The 22,673-nt window shown below is 45.4% G+C and overlaps 3 protein-coding genes across 12 annotated transcripts; 1 reads left to right on the plus strand and 2 right to left on the minus strand.

Annotated features, from left to right (window-relative positions):
* Positions 1-916: 916 nt before the first annotated feature.
* On the minus strand, positions 917-14,277 carry LOC136957167 (importin subunit alpha-4). 5 transcript variants are annotated; one of them, XR_010878285.1, is made up of 18 exons: positions 14,171-14,277; positions 12,080-12,124; positions 9,591-9,680; positions 8,863-8,892; positions 8,622-8,674; positions 8,422-8,517; positions 7,962-8,047; positions 7,770-7,856; positions 6,868-7,037; positions 6,108-6,152; positions 5,865-5,996; positions 5,630-5,758; positions 5,099-5,203; positions 4,907-4,978; positions 4,181-4,343; positions 3,978-4,072; positions 3,491-3,856; positions 917-2,260 (listed from the first exon to the last, which is right to left on the minus strand). XR_010878285.1 is itself a non-coding variant. In XM_067251185.1 (17 exons), exons 1-17 carry the CDS (start codon positions 14,237-14,239, stop codon positions 3,758-3,760), a joined length of 1,563 nt encoding a protein of 520 aa, XP_067107286.1. In that variant the 5' UTR covers positions 14,240-14,277; the 3' UTR covers positions 917-3,757. The 5 variants fall into 5 exon arrangements, 3 of the variants coding, with proteins under 3 accessions (XP_067107286.1, XP_067107287.1, XP_067107285.1); XR_010878284.1 differs by having other exon boundaries at positions 2,684-3,856; XM_067251185.1 differs by having other exon boundaries at positions 917-3,856; positions 8,863-8,889.
* Positions 14,278-15,044: 767 nt separating this feature from the next.
* spryd7b (SPRY domain containing 7b) lies at positions 15,045-17,849 on the minus strand. Its single transcript, XM_067251188.1, has 5 exons — positions 17,693-17,849; positions 17,119-17,235; positions 16,858-17,024; positions 16,318-16,420; positions 15,045-15,937 (listed from the first exon to the last, which is right to left on the minus strand). The coding sequence occupies exons 1-5, from the start codon at positions 17,796-17,798 to the stop codon at positions 15,840-15,842; spliced, it is 591 nt and encodes a 196-aa protein (XP_067107289.1). The 5' UTR covers positions 17,799-17,849; the 3' UTR covers positions 15,045-15,839.
* Positions 17,850-18,778: 929 nt separating this feature from the next.
* trim13 (tripartite motif containing 13) lies at positions 18,779-21,272 on the plus strand. 6 transcript variants are annotated; one of them, XM_067256735.1, is made up of 2 exons: positions 18,779-18,807; positions 19,512-21,272. In XM_067256735.1, the coding sequence occupies exon 2, from the start codon at positions 19,518-19,520 to the stop codon at positions 20,709-20,711; it is 1,194 nt and encodes a 397-aa protein (XP_067112836.1). In that variant the 5' UTR covers positions 18,779-18,807; positions 19,512-19,517; the 3' UTR covers positions 20,712-21,272. The 6 variants fall into 6 exon arrangements, with proteins under 6 accessions (XP_067112836.1, XP_067112814.1, XP_067112822.1 ...); XM_067256713.1 differs by lacking the exon at positions 18,779-18,807 and adding an exon at positions 18,865-19,427; XM_067256721.1 differs by lacking the exon at positions 18,779-18,807 and adding an exon at positions 18,865-19,249.
* Positions 21,273-22,673: the final 1,401 nt, after the last annotated feature.

The raw sequence follows: 22,673 nt of genomic DNA on the forward strand, positions 1-22,673 counted from the left end.
GACAGCTAGACTGTAATATTAAAATAACTAAATCTGAATATGGAGTGGACTGCGCCACCGAATTCCGACATTGTGGCATTATTCTCGTTATTAGCGCCTGTCATACTCTTATTCTGAAAGCCAATTCAGAAAACCGCAAAACCTATTGAGGACCGTCGAGGGACTTTCAAATCTCCTGTGTGAGGGAGTGGTGGGACAAAACCAAATAAAGCCACGTGACAGCGTTTTAAGTTCAGACCAGTCGACCCCACATTTTCGGGGAGAAGGACAGGTCTAGAGGGAAAAATATTTTCTAAAAGTGAAAGAGTCAGACGGTTGAGCGGTTAGGGAGTCGGGCTAGTAATCTGAAGGTTGCCAGTTCGATTCCCAGTCGTGCAAAATGACGTTGTGTCCTAGGGCAAGGCACTTCACCCTACTTGCCTCGGGGGAAACGTCCCTGTACTTACTGTAAGTCGCTCTGGATAAGAGCGTCTGCTAAATGTAAACGCAATATTTAATTAAGTTACACCCCACTTTACTGCGCCTAAAATGATTTATTTTCATTGGACTACTTTGTTTCTCCAGGCAAAGAATGGTCCACAGAAGCTGCCAGGGAATACTGGTTTAGGGGTTGTAAAGCCACAAGCCAGATGCCAACTACTTCAGAGGCCTTGCTGCTGTAATATCAGGTGCAATGTTCAGGTGCTTGAAGGCCTCAATACTTGACTCCATAGAATACAGCTCTCCCATGCTGGGACGTGATCTTGGATGTATAATTAGACTACCTCGGAGTGGAAACAAATATACATGCATCAAGTTTAAGTGTTGAGGTTAGCTGTTAACATTAGGCTACAAAATCCCACTAAATTGTAAATTGACACCTACACTCTCTCAGACCATCTTACACACACACACACACAAAATCAGAAGACTGGCAGAAGTGGATCCAACGGCTAACAGCAAGTTTATTTTGGTTAGGATCAGTAATACAGAGACCAATGTCCTGAGGGCGAGGCCATGGGAGGAAATGAAAATGTCATCAAAATCCCCTGATTGGAAGAATTATGGTGATGATGACCAGTGTGGCTTGTGAAGGTGTTGCTATGGGTTATGGGTGCAAGGAGCAGTTGTGATGTCATAATGAGTTACAATGTTTGGTAAATAGGACAGGAGAACAATTATAACTCTCCACAGCAGAGAGCAGCATTGACCAATCACGTGGCTTCAGCTCCAGCTCCAGTGACCGCATGACAGTACATCCCCCATTTGTAAAATACTCCCAGTTTGCTCTAAGCATTTCATTGCTTCCGTTAGTTTGTTTGTTTGTCCTTTTCAAGAGAGAAAAAAAGTTTGGTTCTCTTGCCTTTTTTTTTAAGAAATGAAAAACAAAAGGCACAATGAATTTCAACTCATTCTTGTCTTTAATATGCACAGGAGTTGAAAGCATCAGGGAGCCACCTTAAAGAGAAGAATTCAATCTTAAAATTTATAAAAAGATATAAACAATCTGCGGCCAGAACGCTGTTGCATTTCTTATGCTTTTATTTAAAAACAACTTTTTTTTTTTCTTCTCTTCTGCAAGTAAAATCTTGCAACAAACATTAGCTTGTATCGGTTACAGATACAAGACAAATAAATTGTGAATCTTTAAAGTGGCTCGGTCCTAGGGTGCTAGACCCTCAGAACTGTACAACCCCCTGCCCTCCCCCACCCAGCCGTATGATTTCGTTCATAAGACATCAACAAGCAGACCTCCAGATTAACAAGCCTTGGCTGCTCCCAGAACCCTGCTCTGCCCTCCTTCCTGAACCCACCTCTATCCCCCTGCCCTGCCCATCGCTCAGTAGTTAGCAGCAGCCAAACAGAGGATTGTTAGTCTACAAGAGGCCGGGGGGGGGGGGGGGGGGGGGGGGGGGTTCACAGCCCCTCCCCTGAACTCTGCAGAGCAGACACCCACTGGGACGGTACATTAAAACAGCAGGGACAACATTACCACAGCTCGATTTCCCAATTCATTAACTTGTCATCATCACTATACATTAAATGCATGTTTGAAAAAAAGTATAATATAAATTTAAAAAAAGAAATCTTAAAAAACTAAAGAACATTTCCCCGTCCATCACGACAGTAAATGGGTTCTGGTTCTGTGGAGTCCAGCCCAACACTGTCTGCTGCTGCAGCGCTGAACAGGCGTTATAAGTATATTTCCATATTCTCATGACCGCACGGAGACACACTGTATTTTTTTGTACAGTTACTCGTGTTGTTGAAGAAACATGACCTATTAGGAAAGAAGAAAAATATAAAATGAAAAATAAAAGTTAAGTACTTTAGGTCAACTAGTCCTCTTATTTGAGTCTTCAGTTGGAGGGCTGGTCTCTCTCTATAGAAGAGACACAAGATCTCCTCAAAAATGTGCATAAGACTGAAGAACACACAAAATAATGGTCAAAATAAAAACATGTGCCAACATGGAAGCTCTATAGCCTGAACCAGAAGCCAAATAGTTTATTCCTTCTTCTTTATATAAAATACATTTTTGTTGAGAAAGGCAGGGAGGAATAAAAAAAAAAAAAATGCTAAAAGAAAAATAACAGATCAGCTAAGTAAAACAAGTTGGCTTCTGTTTGACTTTTCTTGTGTTAAATTGTTCAGGTTAAGTTTCCCTTGACAACGCTGGAGATGAAAGCAGTGACATCACTACCTGACTTCACAGGATGTGACAGTACTTGTGTCGCAGTGTATTATGTCCTCTGGGAGAAATGGCTGCAGCCGAGATGTTCCTCTTGTCTTTAGTGTTCCTCCCTCTGCAGGTTGACACGTTTTCACAACAATGAAGCTTTTTTGTTTTTGCTCTCCCCTGAATTAGAGCAAAATTTACATCTGGTTAAATCTCCCAGGACTAGTTTTGCAAAATGTTTGTAATTTTGTGGAATTTTCCCCCACATTTTTTGGATAATTTCTCCTTTGATACATACAAATCATTAAGCATGATAATCCGAGATAATCCAATGAAAATCATGAGGGAAAAAAAAGAAAAAAGTGACATCAAGTCATAAAATGTCTGTCAGTCAGTCTGTCCACACAGAAATCACTTCCTGCTGAAGCCCTGCCCCTTCCCTTGGTCCAGGACTCCATGAGAAGGGCAACAGGTTTCCGTGGTAATTCATGGCTTAGCTCTGGGGGGGGGGGGGGGTGAAAGAGTTCATGGGGTGTCTGGCAAACTTGTGCCTGTGTGTGTGTGCCCGTGCGCATGTGTGTGACAACACCAGGGGACAATCCATGGGAGAGAAAGCACAAATAAAACTACAAAACAAACAGCAGTATTCCTTTCCCCAAATGTGATATGAAGGCTCCTAAAACAAATATGCAAACAAATTATCCTTAACTGTCAAACTGAATGCATGTGTGCAAGTGTGTGTGCGTGAGTGTGTGCGGCAATTCCAAACTATAGCCCAAACAGGCCCTTATCCCTTCCTATTGATTTTCATTATGAAAATCCTGCCCTCACCAGTTGCCAGATTTGTAGAGGTGCTGGATGGATGAGTAGGACTCCAGAATACAGTTGTCATGTTAGGAGTGAGGGGTGAATTTTACACTCCTCGGTGTGTTGGTGGTGGTGGTGAATCCTTCGATAGATTGTTTCCATTCCATATTAAAGACTTGTGGAGTTGATCCTTGGGTACCAGGTTGCCAGGTTGGGAGGGGGGGGTGGATGAATGTCAGTGATGGTTGGACAGTACCCGTGCAGCTGGTTGAACGAATCAGAGCCCGGCTACTAAAAATTGAACTCCTTTGTTTGCATGTTGGGGGCGGAGTCAAAGTTGAAGGTTCCTCCTTGAGTGGCCTCAGGGATCAAACTGGGATCCTCATCAATCTGAGAGAGAGACAGAGAGGACAGAGAGTGGTGAGAAAAGTGAGCTAAATGTTGCCATGGTAGAGATACAGTAACGTGTGTGTTAACGTGTCTCTGTATGCTGATGATCATGTAAACTCACATCATCTCCTGAAAAGTACTGGTCTATGATCTCAAAAGCTAGTTTGTAGATGTCCTCGTTTTCGTGCTGCTGAAGATTCTCAATCTTCTCAAGACCTGAGAGGGAAAGGATCCAGTCAGAAACACACACACGTCCACCTTCTTACAACACACACACACACACACACACCACACGTCCGTGCCTCAGCCCACACACAGACATACCTCCACACTCCTCTATGATCTCAGCGATGGTGCTGGCCTCCTCTCCAGCCATGATGAGGACGTTCTTCAGCCCGTCCAGCACCACCTGCACCACCTGGGAGTCTTTCACCGCCAGCAGGCTGCAGAACGGAGGGATCACGTTCTTATCCACCAGGTACTCCACCTAGACAGACACACACACACACACACACACACAGAGATAGTCAGTCACAGGACACCAGGTCAAGAGGAGCTGAATAAAAATCGTGAAGTGATGAAGATGGATCATTTTAGTCATAACAGTTCATCGATGGAGGAGTACGCCTTCAGACAAATCCCTCATAATCTTTCCAGGGCACACAATCACACTTCCTGGCTGTGTGTATGGGGCATGTCATCGAGTGTGGGTAAGGAGCAGGCCCCCTGTGTGTGTGTGTGTGTGTGTGTGTGTGTGTGTGTGTGTGTGATTATCCCAGTGGGAACATTGTGTGTGTGTAGCCCACTGAGTGTGTGTGTGTGTAGCCCACTGAGTGTGTGTGTGTGTGTGTGTAGCCCACTGAGTGTGTGTGTGTGTAGCCCACTGAGTGTGTGTGTGTGTAGCCCAGTGTGTGTGTGTAGCCCAGTGTGTGTGTGTGTGTGTGTGTGTGTGTAGCCCAGTGTGTGTGTGTGTGTGTGTAGCCCAGTGTGTGTGTGTGTGTGTAGCCCAGTGTGTGTGTGTGTGTGTGTGTGTCCAGGCGGCAGGCTCACCTGGTCTTTCCTCCCACTGATGGTGAGGTTGCTGATGGCCCAGGCTGCCTCCTTCTGGGTCCCAAAGTCCCCCTGCAGAGACACAAGCTGTCACACTATGGCCCTGGCCTGGTTCTCCCTCAGTGTCTCTCTCACACACATGCTTGTGTTCCTTTAAAACATGGCACATGCATGTTGTGCGTATACACACACCTTGGCTAGCTGGTTGATGATCATGGGGATGAGTCCAGCGTCAATAACAGCCTGAACCTGCTGCTGGTTTCCAGCCGTGATATTGGACAGGAACCACACCGCTTCCTGGAAACGGGCCAAACACACGCCGTCAAACCATGCAGCTCACAGGACATGTATCTCACATGACATGCAGCTCACTTGACACGGGCCAATATGTGGGGTTGTGACGATAAAAATGAGCTTTGATTGATTGATGGGGGGGGGGGGAGGGGGGGAGAGGAGAGAGAAACAAATCAATAAACATGACATTTCTTTCATAAAACTCAATTCAAGTCAGTTAGTATGACAGCTGTCGTCATTTTACATAACCAGCTGTTGTTCTTCTACATAACCAAGAAAGAGATTGAAGATTGGTTACAAGTATTCTATTCTACTACAGAAACAACGCTGACTGCATGCCGAGTCTGAAGAGCGTGTCGCCCCTGGCAACAGGAGACCAGAAGAAGAGAACAGAAAGACTTCTTCTTCTTCTGTCCTTGAGAGACTGACCTTGTTGATCTTCTCCTTGGGGTGTGTGAGCAGGTTGGGGAAGTGGGACAGGACGTCACAGTTGAGCACCACCTGGGTCTGCTCGTCCGTCCCCGTCACAATGTTCCCTACCGCCCTGAGGGCTGCCGTCTACAGGACGTGACATCACAGGAAGTCAACACCAGGAAGTCGGCGGCACATGGCCATGACAGGAAACCTACAGAGTTGATATCCACTCATCTGTGGGGGGCCTCACCTGAACTTTGACCTCCTGGTGGCTGAGCAGGGGCACCAGGAAGGGCACCACGCCCGAGTCGATCACCATCTGGATCTGCTCGTTCCCCCCGTCCGTCAGGTAGGACAGAGCCCACACCGTGTCCACCAGGATCTGGACGAACACACACACAGAGCTTTGATTTTTTGTTATTTCTTTGTCTACCCATTGATTCCAAAGCAGGGCAACCTTTCACCTGTAAGGAAGAGGGATACGTGTACTTACATTGATGTCAGTGTGGTATATGAGAACACACAGCGCAGGCAGGATCTGCGAGAGAGGGGTGATGGAAGGGAGAAAGAGGGAGGCAGAGGGGGAGAGATGATGACGTGTCAAAACCAGGCTGGAAATGTCACAGCGGGGGGGGCCCCGGGTAGAGTCAGTACACTTTAAGCTAGTCTCAGTGTAGGAGCCCGGGTCATTTCCTGCATGTCCTCCCCTCTACATTTCCTGTTTCTTTCCACTCATCACAAAATAAAAAAAAATATCTATGTAATAGATATTTATAGTTATAGCCTATATAATAAAACTGTCACCCTGACACTGTGCATCTTCACATCTTCGTGAGTAGCCATCAGGGGAAGTCAGCATGACTCTGCAGTCTGCTGCTAAACTGGACCCAGAGAGCCATCTGTCCCAGTTAGCTTACACGCTAAAAAACCTCCCTGTCTAAATACTTGCAAACAAACGAGGATCAGGCTGCTAGCTAGCCACACAATTACTTATTTAACAAGCCAATCTGAATAAACCTGCTTGCTGCACTTAGCATGTAAGTATCGGTCTGATAACAGACAAACCAATTACAGAGGTACACAAATTTCTGCTGAAATGAGACAGTCAGCCTGCTAGCTGCTAGTTGAGTGTGTGCTAGCAAGATAAAAATGTCAGTTGACAGGAGAACAGAAGAGACTATACTGCCATACACCAAGGGGAGGAATACCCAGACACAGCCATCAAAACCTCCACAAATTATTCACACACCCACCTCCTGGACTGTCTCCATGGGGGGCGGGGGGTCCTTGTTGCGGCAGAGGTTGACGATGACCCAGGTGACGTTGCGGAGGAAGGTGATGGGGATGGAGGGGTTTATGAAGGACAGCAGGGGCTTGACCACGCCCAGGGAGATCACGTAGTCTCTGCACTGGGGCCCGTCACCTGGGGCATACCATCATCATCATCATCCACGTCATTTCCATCTACAACTTAAGCACTATTTTTTTTCATAATCACAAACTCCCAAATTGTGCGCAATTTATTTGCAGATCCTCTTTTTAGTTTGACTCTTGATTCCTACCTATAATGCTGGTCATCCTCTTTTAGTATGGATCATAGTATACAGTAATGTAGGGATCATAGTATACAGTGATGTAGGGATCATAGTATACAGTGATGTAGGGATCATAGTATACAGTAATGTAGGGATCATAGTATACAGTGATGTAGGGATCATAGTATACAGTAATGTAGGGATCATAGTATACAGTGATATAGGGATCATAGTATACAGTAATGTAGGTATCATAGTATACATACAGTGATGTAGGGATCATAGTATACATACAGTGATGTAGGGATCATAGTATACAGTGATGTAGGGATCATAGTATACATACAGTGATGTAGGGATCATAGTATACAGTAATGTAGGGATCATAGTATACAGTGATGTAGGGATCATAGTATACAGTAATGTAGGGATCATAGTATACAGTAATGTAGGGATCATAGTATACAGTGATGTAGGGATCATAGTATACAGTGATGTAGAAGTGGCCACATGGCTCCTGTCAGGCCTCAGGAAGCCTCTTCTGGAGAAGCCCCTCTAGCTTCTAACCACACTAGGATGCCCGCTGCTGTGAGCGAGCCGTCACGGACCGGAACACTCACCAATGATGTTGCCTAGCGCCCATACGGCTTGTTCACACACATTCTGGTGGGGGGAGTGGAGCAGCCTCAGAAACAGGGGGACTGCATCTGGACACACACACACACACAATTAGATGGTCTCACACACACACACTAAGAGGAAAAACACACTCTCTGTGCGACGTCTCTCTCACACTAACACGCTGAACTCACTGGACTTGACCACGGCCTGCGTCTGTTGTGATGTGCCAGAGGCTATGTTGGTCAAGGCCCAGGCAGCCTCGAACTGGAGGGATGGACTGCAGGACACACAAGAGGAGCAGGTCAGGAACACACAGACAAGAAAGGGGGGGGGGGGGGTTAGAAGAGAGAATAGACTCTCAGAGAATAAGAGAGACAGAGGGAGAGAGAACCCCAGTTTATAAAATGAAAGCACCCCCCCTCTCCCCATATGGTATGGTCCGTGTCATCTTCTGTGGCAGAACACTGACTTGAGGTCAGTGTTTTTTTAGTCATTTAGCAGACGCTCTTATCCAGAGCGACTTACAGTAAGTACAGGGACATTCCCCCCGAGGCAAGTAGGGTGAAGTGCCTTGCCCAAGGACACAAGAGAGAGACACGACAGACAGACAGAGAGACAGAGAGAGAGAGAGGGAGAGAGAGAGAGACTCACTTGTCGTCCCTCTCCAGACACTTGACCAGGATGGGCAGGATGCCAGACTTGATCAGGTCGTCAATGGGGGGGTTTCTGTCACTGGACAGGAGCTTTCTGAGGGAGGCCAGAGGGGAGCAGAGAGGGAGTTTTAGATCACGGAGACAGGCTGAGATGTGGTCAGTGTGGAATCAACGTGGGCTGTGTGTGTTGGAGCTCACCTCGCAGCCTGTACTGCACTAAGCTGGACCCCAGCATTGTCACTGGTGGCGTTCTTCAGCGATAGAGAGAGAGAACCAGAGAACACGTTACAGCACCACATTCAGAGGAGGGGGAGAGGAAGGGAGAGGGAGAGGGAAAGAGGAAAGTGGTGAGGACGAAAGAGAGGGCAGCAAACGGGTTTAAAGGCGTGAATGCAAAAAGTGGAGAGAGGAGAGCTGCTTTCACAGAGTTGAGCCTTACCTGTAAGATGGCTTCTAGTGTTACATTCTGCTGCAGAGAGAGAGAGAGACAGAGACAGAGACACAGAGAGAGAGAGAGAGAGAGAGAGAGAGAGAGAGAGACAAAGGCAGAACGTACGTCACAACGGTTACACTGCAAACGACGACAGGCAGGTCGGATGTCAAAGAAGCCCTGTCTGTATTATGCTCAAGTAATACTTGCTCCCTGCGTGCGCACACACACACCCACACCCACACACACACACGTACACACACGCCCCCTGCTGCTCTGGAGGTGCTTCATCAGCACTGTGTGTTCTCTCTCACTGTGTTTGGCCTATGAGCTCACAGGCCGAGAATGCCAGGCCCATTCATCACTGGGACATTTTCTGAATGCATCACCTTATTGCAGTGGCCATTCGTCTTAATAAGTTGTTAGGGCACTGAAAGCACTCCAGACAGTCTAAACAGAGTTAATACAGAGGCTCTGCTCACTAGCTCATTCTCTGTGGAGGTCAGGGGGGGCATTATATACAACCTCGCTGTGGAGGAAGGCGTGTGTGTGTGTGTGTGTGTGTGTGTGTGTGTGTGTGTGTGTGTGTGTGTGTGTGTGTGTGTGTGTGTTGGTGGATATATTCCTATATGGAACACACTTCATCTAGGAGTAGGTGACTGGTGATGGAAAGGCGTGCAGCTGTCATCTGAGTGTGATCCACATTCCAGGTATTCCAACTGTACACACACACTCACCCCTTTGAAGTCAGAGTCGACGTCGGAGTCCTCCAGAGACTCATCCTGAGGAACGTTCCTCTTCTTCAGTAGATGTTCATCTCGTTTGCTCTGGCGGACAGGAGAGAGAGGACAGGAGAGAGTTGAAAGACTAAGGAGAAAAGGTTGGGTGTGAAGCACCATGGGTATTATTCCCCTGAACGAGGCGATTGCATCATCTACCCAGCGTTCATAATCTGTTCAGAACAATACGATATGCGACTGTCAAGAGTGCGTTTGTGGATAAACTACCCCGACCCCAAGTCAATAAAGCCTAGGATGTTGTGGAGGAGCGTGAAAGGCAAGGACAATGTCTACATCATGTCTAATAAACTCTCTGCACTGCGCACACACGGACACACAGGGACAGCGTGAGGCAGTGGTAGGAGGAGATTCCCTTGGCCTACATTCCAGTATGTGCGTTGTGCCGCCGACTTGCGTCACCAATGACTAAACGAGACACATTCTGCTCTCCCCTCCCTCCAACTCCCTCTCTCTAACCCTATCCAAACCTCTCTCTCCCTCCCTCCCTCACCCTCTCTCCGGCAGAATGGAATGTGCTAGACAAGCCAGACCAACTCAGCACTTAACAGTTCTCACTAACATCCCTTTCCATCCAGCCCTCTCTCCACTTTGACTAGTGTCTCTCTCTCCTGGTAGAGTACCAAGACATAACAACCCCTCACACACACACAGACATCCCGCATCTACATGAACAAATCTGCATGGAACCCAGTTCCTTCCGTTTCATCTCTGAGTCTCTCCCGCTCTTAAAGAGGGGTCGCTCTCCATGACAACCCTGTTTAGCCGCAGCCAAACCCTCGACTGTCCTGTCACGCTCACTAGGATTGCCTTGGATGACCCTTCAAATGGTCCTTTCTCTAAGACCCTTAACCTCCAGTTCTCAGGTTGTGACTCTCCACGGAAGAACATGGCAGTGAGGGACAACACATGACACAGCAATATCCAGTCGGGAGGGAGGGGCAGTGATCTGTGGAGAACAGGGGTTGTCAGACGTCAGAGGCACAAGAAGAAAAGGAAGGGAGGAGGATGAGAGAAAAGGAGGCACGGAGGCCTATGCAGAGGGAGATCTGAAAGAAGAGCACCTTGCAACCTTAACCCCTGGAAGACTGCGCAAAGACACGGTTCTCTCTAAACTCGCTCCTCTAAGACCCAGGGGGGAAGGAGCCATGACAGGCAAGCGTCTTCAGGAATATCCCAGAAGGGATTCAGAGAAAGAGTTCTGGGAAGAGAGAGTGAAAGAGAGAGTGAAAGAGAGAGTGAAAGAGAGAGTGAAAGAGAGAGTGAAAGAGAGAGTGAAAGAGAGCGTGAAAGAGAGCGTGAAAGAGAGCGTGAGATTCAAAGGCGGGAATATAGCTTTTTTATTGCGCAAGAGAGCCTGTAAATCATGTTTAGAAGGGCAGACAGGTAGTGAGAAAAACCCTAGACAGTCTTGCTGGGAAATTTGCGCAACACAGACAGCCTCCCCCCCGTTCAGACACCTAAGTCTGGAGCAGGCAGTCCCCATTTGGAACATTGATTTGTGTCGCGATTGTTTCTTCAGCAATATTCTATGAACCATCAGAGATCTTTAAAGGGCTTTTGGAGGGGTGACAGTAAAAATAGAAAACATCGAAACTGAAATATATAGATATAGATATAGTAATCCTGATGGAATTTGATCATATCTAGGTCCCAAAACCCTGTTAGTCTGGGATCACATAAGACATCCTGCGTCACACTGTGCTTCAAGGATCGCAAGGGACTCTCACAAGACAGAGGTTTGGGGGGTGGAGAGTTCCAGAAGCCTGTTCATATCACACGTCCCTGGAACATGACTCAGGTCTGAGCGTGACAGAGACCAGCCTGTGTCGCCAGGTCAGAGGCTAGGACTCAGACAAGAAGAGGCGGAGGCCTCTCACAGGGGTCAGAGGTCACACAGAAAGGTTGACCGTCCTGGGTGGGGGAGGAGACAGAGACTGGGGTCGACCCCTGGGCCTTGAGGGTCAGACGGACGAGGCACACACACACACAGAGAGAGAGAGAGAGAGAGAGAGAGCGAGAGAGACAGACAGAGACAGCGAGAGAGAGAGAGCGACAGAGAGAGAGAGACAGACAGAGACTGCGAGAGAGAGCGACAGAGAGAGAGAGAGACAGACAGAGACAGCGAGAGAGAGCGACAGAGAGAGAGAGACAGACAGAGACAGCGAGAGAGAGAGAGAGAGAGACAGACAGAGACAGCGAGAGAGAGAGAGACAATCATTCTGGATGACTGGACAGGAGCACACAAGGCTACCCTGTCTCTGCCCCCCCCCCCCTCTGCCCCCCCTCTGCCCTCAGCAGCAGAGTACCAGGCAACTAGTGGGCGGGGTTGAACTTGTCAACATGAAAGCAGGATGAAGTGTGTGTGTGTGTGTGGGGGGGGGGGGGGGGGAATCAAGTCTCACAAAAACACACAACATGTTCCTTACCTTTCTCAGCTCCACTGTTACTTCGTTTCGATGTCTTCTCATAGTCTGAAACACAAGGACAGGGAAAAGAGCAAAGTGAGGAGGATTCAGAAAAAAGTGAGTGAACACTGAATACAAGCACAGCACACACAACCAGAAAGTGACAGTTAAGTAACGCGCGCTCGTGTGTGTTTGTGTGTGTGTTTGCCCACACCCATGACTGAGTGAAATGGTCCCAGATCTTGTGACTGCTTGCTGCGGTTCATATTGCCATCCTAAATAACCTCTTATGTAATGTGACTGCAGACGCACATCGAGGCACGGGTCAGAGGAAGAGGGTCCTCTCAGACCTCCTAAACTCCCCTCACTCCACCTTGGGGGAGCCCACTTCATCTCTCCTCTAATCCATGACTGGACAGGTGAAAGACTGGGCCCCTTCTCCACAGCTTGTTTGAATCTACTCATAAATCTACTCAGAACTACTCAGAGTTTTCGCCGAGGAGGGTAAGGCAGCGTGTTCGAGAGTAGATGTTCTCAAACTTTGGGAGGTGTAGAGCGATTATTTTATTTTTTTAGATGGTGGTGCTTGGATGGTTTAGTTTGATCAGAGGTGGCAGTTGGTCTGAGCAGTTTGAGGACCCCTGTTCTAGAGGATGTGAGCAGGCCCTGGCTTGCTCGCTCCACAGTCTGACAAACTGCAGTCAAGCTGCCAGACAAAACCAGCATCCAACGGCAACACTGCTACATTGTTGCCTTGCCAACAAGAGCACTTTCGCTAAATAAGGATATACTTATTCTCTACCAGTATTGACCATGCATGGACTTCTATTCACATGACCCACCACTCCGCTATAAAAACAAGGTACTTGTCGTTACCCCTGAAATGCAGTCAAGCCAACGGGAGCTGACATTGCGACTCCAGAGACAGCTCGAGCAGGATAAGCATGCCTGAAATAGCAGCAGAGGCGCATTTGGCCATGTCTGTCTGTCATAGTAGCCATGTGCTTATCACACTGGCTGACTGTTTCAAAACAACCCCCCAATGGAGCTAGAACAGTACCTGGGATTTTAGATGGCGGTGACTTGGATTGTATCTATCTGATGATGAAGGCATCAATATTGTCCCTAGCGACGTACGTTCTATTCAGTCGCTTTGGCCAAAGATAGACTCCTTAACCCGTAAGGGGAATCAGTATCTTAGATCTATGTGAACACATCTGTATACCTGTTAACATGGTCGAGTGTGGCCAATCAGTCGACAGATCCTAGTTAGCTAGAGCTAGCTCTACTAATCTAGCGTTTAATTGTGCTACCTGCGGTGCTATCTACCTCGGCCAAGTGGCCTATTCCATCATGATTTAGTTCTTCAAAGCAATACTTTTGATGATGGGAATGACAGACAGCTGTCGACGACCAACACGGATCAGGAATGACATATCAAGACTCGCTAATGTAGCTAAGCCACCGCCGGGCGTTTGCTAACCTGAGCGTGAAGTGCACACCTCCGACTTTAACATGATTGTTTGATAACGTAGCTAGCAAATCGCTATTTCAAAACATACTGCTGTCAATTTAAATCGGATTAACATATCAAATCCAACAGTTAGCTCTATAACGTTTAACATAATATTGACGTATACTGCATCAATTCAATCCCGTGCTAGCTCCTACGGCATCTGCAGATTTAGATTGACGTAGAGCTACGCCTTCGACGTTAACAGGCCTGGAGTCCAACCCAGATAGCCTAGGACTTGCGCTGCTACTGCTAGCGAACACACACCATCCATGGTGTAATATTCCTTGTCTGTAACTTCCTTAAATATCGTCCTATTGTGTAATAATATACGTTAACTTCGCAAGGAGGACCGGGTCCCTGTACGGATACATGAAGTGGATTAACATAGCCTTGATAGGGACGCTTTTGGGATCTTTCCATGAAGCTGCCCTTCCATCAGATAGACTGAGTGGCTAACGAAGCTAGCCTACGTTAGCTAGCTTAACTAGCGACAGGGCTATGCTTCCTTCAAAGCTTACAGTGAAATAAAGGCCTGTTATTGTTGTTGTTCACAACTAAAACCAATTGTGGACCATCGTATTCAAAAGTTCTCATACCTCGACATCACGTCCCTTGTTTTTGAAGCTCTTGATGCGATGGTTTTCCAAGCCGGCGTTTTCTGCCATGGCTCTGTGCTATGTTGAGTCCACCTCCGACGTTCGGGATCTCCAGTGAAAGACAGGGTACGGTAGCTATGCTGATGAGTTGAAAGAGGGGGAGCAAAAGACGTAAGAGAACGCAGAAGTGAAGGAGGAGCTATGCATATTTATTATTAGCTGGGGTTGTCCTCATTCTTGGGATCCCACTGGCTGTATGGTGTCATACCTTTATTGTATTCCTTGTCATCTCATCTGTCAGCTGCTTACAGAATAATCTGGATGAGCTAGTTTCATACACAGAAGCTATAAATATTAAAATAGCCAAATAATAACATCGTCATATGAAATAATTCATAAAATACTATATCAAAACCTTACTAAATGAAAAATGGATGCTGAATCCATTTGGAAATCCATGATGGGGAAATCTGTGTTTTTGTTTGTTTTGTTTTTATCAATGAAGCAAGTAAAAAGTATCCCAACATATTGATGTTTCCAGACACAACTGTTTATTGTAGTCAACGGTATGTTTTTGAATTTGGTTTGACAATCACATCTCATTAGTGCAAACAAAGGCAAGCGATTCTTTAACATTAATGATAGTATGTTATACGTTGATGGAGGATTTGCTTTCTGATCTTTGAAACACAGTAGCATGGGGAAAAGCATATATCCCTGAAAATAACATGTTTGTTGACATTTGGAATAACCATTTAAATAGTGACAAATGTCCTCAATGGGAGAGCACAAACAGAAAAAAATAAAACAATTAAAAATACTGATAATACAACCAATAGGTCAGATTTACTATTCAGGAGAAACAAATATTAGTAGTGCTGGTTGTCTATCTATACATTAAATAAATACAAATATATTTTGGGCATATTGATATATGCCATCCTTTCAGTATGGCATTTAGAGTTCTGAGGTCACCTTCCATAATCAAACACGTAGCAGTAACGTCTATCCACAAGACATGGCTTTCTGTCCTGGTATATGAGCTTCTCATGGATGCTCCACAGAACACAAACTTACTTCCTCCCTGTTCTCAGAAAACAACAAATCGAACACGAATGGATGAGTGACAGCTGATTAGATCTGTCACAACCCAGGAGGGGAGAAAGAGAGAATGCATTTTAAGGAGTTCCAACGAGGGCTAGAAAACACGTAGCTTAGCCACAGCTGAGCTTGGTGGAAAGAGAATAAACACAGTTAAACATAATTGGAGAACAAAACAGAAACCAAAACAGTTTGTTGGCAAATTAAGCAAAACGATCATTTCAGAGGTAAAGCGATATCAAATGACTACAACTGTCTGTTGTCTGCATATGCACACCACACGCACTATTTGTCCGTCAAAGCTGATTTGGGATCAGTTTTCCGTCCATCTAAAAGTTGATCCGAGTGAAAAACTAACCTACCAAACTGGCTCTAGAACAGCAGATTAAGGACACTGAGTATTAAAGGATGCAACACACACAGAGAGACACCAGACAAGATAAAACGGGTCACAAAGCTTAGCACATTCCAGCTAGGAGTGCTAGGAGTTACCCTGTGTGTGGTTGTGTTTGTGTGTGTATGCGTTTGGTGTGATTATGGGTACACGGATTATAATTTAAGGTGCAGCTCAAAAGATCTGCTGTTCAAACAGGATCTTCTCGAAGCCGTGTGGAGGCGTGTGGTAGAAGTCACTGAACTGGCAGTCTAAGATGGCACTGTCATCCACTGTTGGAGCAGAACAGAACAAAGAGACGTAAGATGGTTGGATCAGAAAACAATGCAGTTACATGGTTTAGTCTTGATCGGTCATGTAACAATTTGATGTGGAAGCAGATTTGTAACAGAAAGCACAAAGTGAATCCACTGGATGTTATCATGTTCAAAATGGGCCCATATTGCCCCCTTGTGGTAGAAAAAACAAAAGGAAGTACTGCTGCAGGGATTTCAAATTAATCTTCATCATTAATCTTTTGTCCTGATGTGCCAGACTACTAATAAACCTATATATAAAACTCTTGTGCAAACATAGACTCTCAGCAGAAACTAAAGGTGCTGCCAGGAAACTGGCCCCCACAGCAGAACTGGAAGCGATTCCCCCCACTCACCGTAGACTACAGGGAACACTGTGCCCCGGATGCCTGATGCTGGACAGTGCATGTTTTTCCCATTCAGGTACAGGTTCAGCTCGACGTGGTCGTAGGTGATGCCCTGGAACAACAAAACAACTGTTAACACATCCTCACTATTGGAAGACAATGATTTTGAAATGTATTCAGAGATTCTTCCTAGTTAAATCAAATGTGACAAATCAAACAATAGTACATATTTGATCTAGATGACTTAATTGTTGAGACAAAAAGGGATTTAAATCACAGTTCGTTTTAATGTTGTTGGTTGACGTGGTCAACTTTCATAGCTATAGTAGCAAAAGTAGCACATTATAGTAGCAAAGTTACGACACAACTAAAACTATGCTTTGGGAAGTTACCCCAATCATTAGTCAGTGAAGTCAGAGAACCTCAGATAGACACCAAAGGGGCTTAGGAAGCAATGATGACTGGAGCAACACAATGACCCCTGAGACAACCCTCCATCTATGGTCGAGGCAGCTGATACAGCCAGGTTGCAGACCGCTGCAGACTCACCACAATGTCCCCCTCCTGAGGCAGGCTGTTGGCCGGTAGACGGTTTTTCTCCTCGTTATTGTGGTACACCGATCCATCATGCCTGAGCACCAGGCTGTTAGTGTCCCTTCCCATCGGCACCTGATTCAGATTCACCTTCTGGGTTGCCACACCTATCCCCCACACACCTAGATACACAAAGAGACAAATTAAATAATGATAGGGGCCCAACCCTCATCTCGCTTTATCTGAGGATCACATTCTGTACAGGCTATCACTTACCAGTTGACTGAATCTTGAACTCAAAGTAGCTCTTGTTCTGGTGCAAAGGAGCGTTAGCAAGGCAACCACCTGTGCCACATATCCGTCGCCCGCTCTTAACAATCACGACATCTGTGCCTGTGAAATCAAATTCGAACATTAACTGTTTGGGGATTTAAGCTATGCGTTGGTTAACAACAACAACAATACATATAATAGTTCGGTTGTCATCAGCTTGGGTTAATCATTAACATAACATTGCATTACCCGGTGAATCAGTGAGTAAGAGCACTGTCATACTAGAAGCACATTAGCCGGGCCGGAAGAAGCTCTGGTGCTCACGCTGAGGGAGATCGAGCGTATGAGCTAGCTAACGAAATGTGCTCGGGAACTAATGACTAGAACATCTTATGACTGTCCGTGTTTATACTCAACACATTTATATCACATATGGTATATGTGGCGTAGCTACCTAGGTCTCCAAGTACAGTACCAACTAGAACCACCGTTAGCTAACAATAGCCTAGCTTCTTAACCTAATCTTACCCGTCTAGTGTCAACTGTATTGACGCTCAATTGAACATAAAGTACTTACCCATGTGATGCGTGTCTAACTGGACTGTGGGCATTTCTTTAAGAGGGATATGCCCCGACCCTCCATCTCCGCAGCATCCCAGACAACACGTAAACATTGCAGCCATTCTTGAACTGACTCAGAACAACCGGAAATGATCTCAAATAACGAGTCAAAGAGCGCTAGAGGTGCGTGAGCGGGGCATAACCACTCATATGAAACAGCGCCACCCTCTGGACAGTCCAGCGAACGTGCCAGGGGTCCTACAGGCGCTTCTTGCCAACGTGTCCAATCACATAGCTTGCTAAGATACGCAGTTGCTCCTGATGGCATGGAAACAAGGGAAGAAAATCAAGGTCAAAATATTTTTACACGTGACTTGGTAGCTATTGGTTATCAATGTGTCAAGCTTGGAAACACAGCACGATCACACTTATATGCTCAAAACACATATGAAGGGAAATGGACGTGCAAGTCAACATATCAACATGGTACCTGTGCCATGAATCCAGCAAAGATAATAGTGCTCCGTCATTCGAATGATGGGTCTTGTGATGTAGTGTACTTATATGCGCAGTCAGCTTATAGGTGTTTAGGTGTTAATAACTATGGTAAGTTCATAAATGGCCGCGAATAACAATGTTAGTAATTGTTACAAAAGCAACATCCTCTTGATCAGTGGTGTTTTAATCTAAACTATGCAAATTTGACAATAATGTTCAGAATAAAGTTGCTGTCAAAGTAGGGCGATGGAAGCAGTGATCAGAAGCCGGGTGACTGTACTGGTTGACAGTCTTTCACGCTGTAATGTTTTGCATAGCAACAGCCCCCCTCCCCCTCCAACTTCCAGGGATCATGTGCATTTATCTTGCTCTCAGTCAAAACGCACAGTATTTTGTAAAGTGTCAAAAATGTTAAAACAAAACGTGTCAACACTAATACGTTCAGGTTATTCAATCTCGACACGCATCAGCTATCGCATATGGGCTCTTTATCGCAATCGTAAGAAATACAGTTTCTAAATTTTGCACCAACGCGCGATTGAAGGGGTTAATTTTTGTCCCCCGGACAGAGCAAAGTCTGCACAGCAACAAGCCAGCGCCATGATTGCGTTGCACTCTGCGTCTTAGCATCTGGTGAGTGGATTTTTGGGTCCCATTGCATGTTACTTTACGCCTTCTAGAGCTGTCACATCCCTGCTCATTACCGTTCCAATGAGACGTCTGCTCGCGCGGATTATATTTGGCCGCAGTCCATTATAGCCTCGGTTAGATTGGTAATTTGACAGTCCGTAGGTGTTTCGCCTCATGACATTTGCAATACAGGCTATGCGCCCGGATATTTAGAACAAACCGAAGAAGGCTAGTCGACATAAAATATGAACAGGACATTCAGAACTGAATCTTTCTGCGAAACGTATCTTTTAAACTATGCTTGGCAAGTTTGATAAGCCATTTGTAACGTACGTTATCGTTCTCTGTTAACAATTTAGTAGGCTAGTGACATGTATCTAAACTATATTTCCAGAGCGCAACAAAAAGTAGGTCGTCCAAAGGAAAACAGAAGACAGGGACAAGGGTAGTTTTCAGTTTTGCGCGCATAGCAACAGTGTTAACGGTGTTACGCTGGTTTATTGATGCTGATTAGGCTATTTGGCTAAACCTCAAAACAATGAACCGAATAGAGCTGCTATGCACAAATGTGTCGCTATTAAAGCTATAATTCAATGTCGCTAATTACATTTTTATTTTAGTGGGTAGGTATGAATGATGATGTCTAATGAATGCATAGATCCTTCCTTCTCGGTAGATTTCTCTCTGAAGTCTGTCATCTGTTTCAGAACACAATGGAGCTTTTAGAAGAGGACCTCACCTGCCCAATCTGCTGCTGTCTATTTGATGACCCTCGAGTTTTACAATGTTCTCATAGTTTCTGTAAGAAGTGTTTAGAGGGGATTCTGGATGGGAACCGATCTACCAATTGGAGACCTCCGTTCAAATGCCCAACTTGCCGTAAGGAGACCCAGCACAACGGGATCAACAGCATCCAGACTAACTACACTTTACGCGGAATTGTTGAGAAATACAACAAAATCCGAATTCTGCCAAGGATGTCAATTTGCAAGCAACACTGTGGCCAGCCGCTCAATATATTTTGTTCAACAGACTTAAAACTCATTTGTGGATTTTGTGCAACGACAGGGGACCACAAAGGGCACAAGTTCTGTGCCCTGGAGGATGCGTACGAGCAAGAGAAGAGAGCGTTCGATGAGCTTTTGCAGGGAGTAGAAACCTGGCGCAGCGCAGATACACTATCCTGCCTGGAGACACTGGAAGCCAGTAAGAAAAAAGCGCTTCAGTTGGTCTCCAGGGACGCAGATAAAGTAAAGGACTATTTCGAGAAACTAATCAGCGCTCTGGACCACAAAAAGAGCGAGATTCTCTCCGATTTTGAGACACTAAAACTGGTTGTGATGCAAGCATACGATCCGGAGATAAACAAACTGAGCGCGGCACTGGATGAGCAGAGGCGCGCACTCAACATCGCCGAGTCGTTCAGGAATGTGACGGACCCACTGTGCTTCCTCCAGCAGATGCAGGAGTTCAGGGAGAAGTTGCGAGTTGTCCGGGAAACACCACTCCCCTCCCGGACTGACATGGACGTCGGTCCCCTGGTACGAAACTTTGATGTCAAAAACTGGGACTCGGTGAAGTTTAAAGACGTGGACAAGCTCTCGGTACCCCACGAGAACGGTTCCTATCGCTGCAAGACCGCACGTGTGAGCGGCAGAAGTTGGGGGGAACTCGCACTGTTAATCTGTCTTATCCTTCTGACACCCCTAGTTTTTTTTCAGGTGGACAACCTCGCTGTCTCATCCCTCTTCTCTTTCCTCAGTTATGCATACTCTGAGGCCACGCCCCTTGTCTTAACTCCGCTGGCGCAAAATCTTCTGGCTTATCTGATGGATGCCTGTCAGAACTGTTACCTGTACCTGATACATACCACTGCCGATATTTTGGCCTACTGTAAGTTGCTTTAGTATCATGACGATTTGGTATTTTCATGCCTTTTGCTATAGCCTTTAACTGAAGCATCCTCAAGGTGATTCCATATAGGATACATCTACATTGAGCAGCTTATGAGCTTTAGGGTATTATTTAGGTATAAATATAAGGATTCCAAGTAACGTTTTGCAATAATCAGGGTTAATCGGATGATAGGTGTTAATGACAGGTCTAAAATCAAAACAGCACACATGTTCTGCAATTGTCTGTTAAGTGGAATAGCTTGTTTTGCTAAATGTCTGTTTTCCCCCTCCTTTTATAAGCCATATGATCACACTACACGTACACCTCGTGTTAGCAACCGCCAAATGATTCTTAAATGACCAAATCAGAGGCATGCAGGTTGCCTGCACGCACACATCCCAAGCTTGATTGCATTGAAACATTGATTGCAACCTCTTTTCCGTCTTATTTGATTTCTCCCTTTTTTCGTTTTTAATTTGATTTTGGAACGTGAAATATGATGCCTTGTCACCCTCGAGCCTCGTCGTCTACCTTGCCTAATAAAACCTCCGTTGTGTCTTTATGTCATGTCACCCTGTTTTTGTTTGTTTGCTTGTTGCGCTGGAGGGATTAAGGTTCATGAGTTTTACACACTCCTGTGAATGACATCTCCATTTATTGCTGTAGTCTGTGCTCACGTGAGGTGAAGTGAAACACGGGAATCATTAAATGACATGCTATGTTGCTCAGGCACTGTCAGGCACGCGCAGTTTCTCATGTGATGCTCAATTATCATCCCCAATGCATCCAGATCCGTTATCCCAGAGCAGACACTCGACCTCGTTGCATAACTAGGCCTTACCGTCAAACGATTGCAGTCGTCGAGGCCTTTAAGATAGATTTCGTTTGGCTCATTTTGACATTTTTATTTATTTAATTGGCAATATACAACTTGCTTATTGATATGGCCTGTTTTTGTTAATGGCCTAAAAAATAGAAGAGCCGTGCCACAGGTAATCTTAAAGCCCAGGAAGAGATGACTCACCTGTTCTAGAACGTGTGACCTTGTGCGTGCATGGTTCTTAGTTTAGCGATACATCTGAACTGTTCTTTGTAAACAACGACATTTATATTTGCTGCAGAATAAAAAGATGGAATAGGAAACAGTGATCACACGCATGAATGCACTACATATGTTGTTAACGAAAATGGCATGGCGCGCAGCTTCACATAGGCCTAAATTGTGTATACCCAGGTGAATTATGAGTTGTGCACTGGTCATCTATGTTCTGCATGGGTTTTTTTTTCTATAGAAACAAAATCTTAACGGAAATCCCTGGATAAGACTGCAATGGGAGCCTATGATGTCAGCACTGACCACAATTCAGGACCCACGTCACTGCACGTATATATATAGCCGACTGTTGCCGGGCAAACATGGGATAAAAATAAAAAGTTGCTTTTTCCACATCAATATTTCACTTTCTAACAATACGACCATAATGTTTTATATTTAAATATAAATAAATGTATTTGTCATTAAGTTTGTTAAATACGCATTTTAGGATTACGGAATGAATGTCGATGGAATGTGCTGGCTGCTGTTGCTAAATCCTTATCTTTAGCCTATATCGTTCAGCTTTTTAAAATTCACACATACACACATCCGTTAAAATGTAGGCTATTTAACTAAACACCACTAAGAATATTGGGCAACAACTTCAGCAAAGGCAAATTCAATGTGTCTCACGGCCTATAGACTTATTGCCTATTGCTTGCCCACTAACGAGTAGGCTGGCTACTTCATTTAATTAAAAAGATGCTATGCTGCAAAGATGCTATTTAGCAATCAACATTTTACAAATATATATTTTATTTATTTATATATATTTATATATATATATATATTAAATAGCCATGTTCTGTAGGCTTCTTGTGCAATAGGCTATTTAACAGGGTTGTGAAAGGGTAGAGGATCTTTATCGTCATGTTTT

Source organism: Osmerus mordax, chromosome 2 (genome assembly GCF_038355195.1).
Source record: "Osmerus mordax isolate fOsmMor3 chromosome 2, fOsmMor3.pri, whole genome shotgun sequence".
NCBI classification, from domain to species: Eukaryota; Metazoa; Chordata; class Actinopteri; order Osmeriformes; family Osmeridae; genus Osmerus; species Osmerus mordax.

Excerpts from the sequence above, each read along its gene's own strand:
- LOC136957167 (XM_067251184.1), bottom strand. The coding sequence starts at position 14,239 with ATGGCAGAAAACGCCGGCTTGGAAAACCATCGCATCAAGAGCTTCAAA. Across the intron at positions 9,681-12,079 it reads TAACAGTGGAGCTGAGAAAG|AGCAAACGAGATGAACATCT; the intron begins GTAAGGAACATG and ends CCTGTCCGCCAG. Across the intron at positions 8,893-9,590 it reads TCGACTCTGACTTCAAAGGG|CAGAATGTAACACTAGAAGC; the intron begins GTGAGTGTGTGT and ends CTCTCTCTGCAG.
- spryd7b (XM_067251188.1), bottom strand. The coding sequence starts at position 17,798 with ATGGCTGCAATGTTTACGTGTTGTCTGGGATGCTGCGGAGATGGAGGG. Across the intron at positions 17,236-17,692 it reads GTTAGACACGCATCACATGG|GCACAGATGTCGTGATTGTT; the intron begins GTAAGTACTTTA and ends TTGATTTCACAG. Across the intron at positions 17,025-17,118 it reads GTTCAAGATTCAGTCAACTG|GTGTGTGGGGGATAGGTGTG; the intron begins GTAAGTGATAGC and ends TTGTGTATCTAG.
- trim13 (XM_067256707.1), top strand. The coding sequence starts at position 19,176 with ATGTATCTAAACTATATTTCCAGAGCGCAACAAAAA. Across the intron at positions 19,212-19,511 it reads TTTCCAGAGCGCAACAAAAA|AACACAATGGAGCTTTTAGA; the intron begins GTAGGTCGTCCA and ends CATCTGTTTCAG.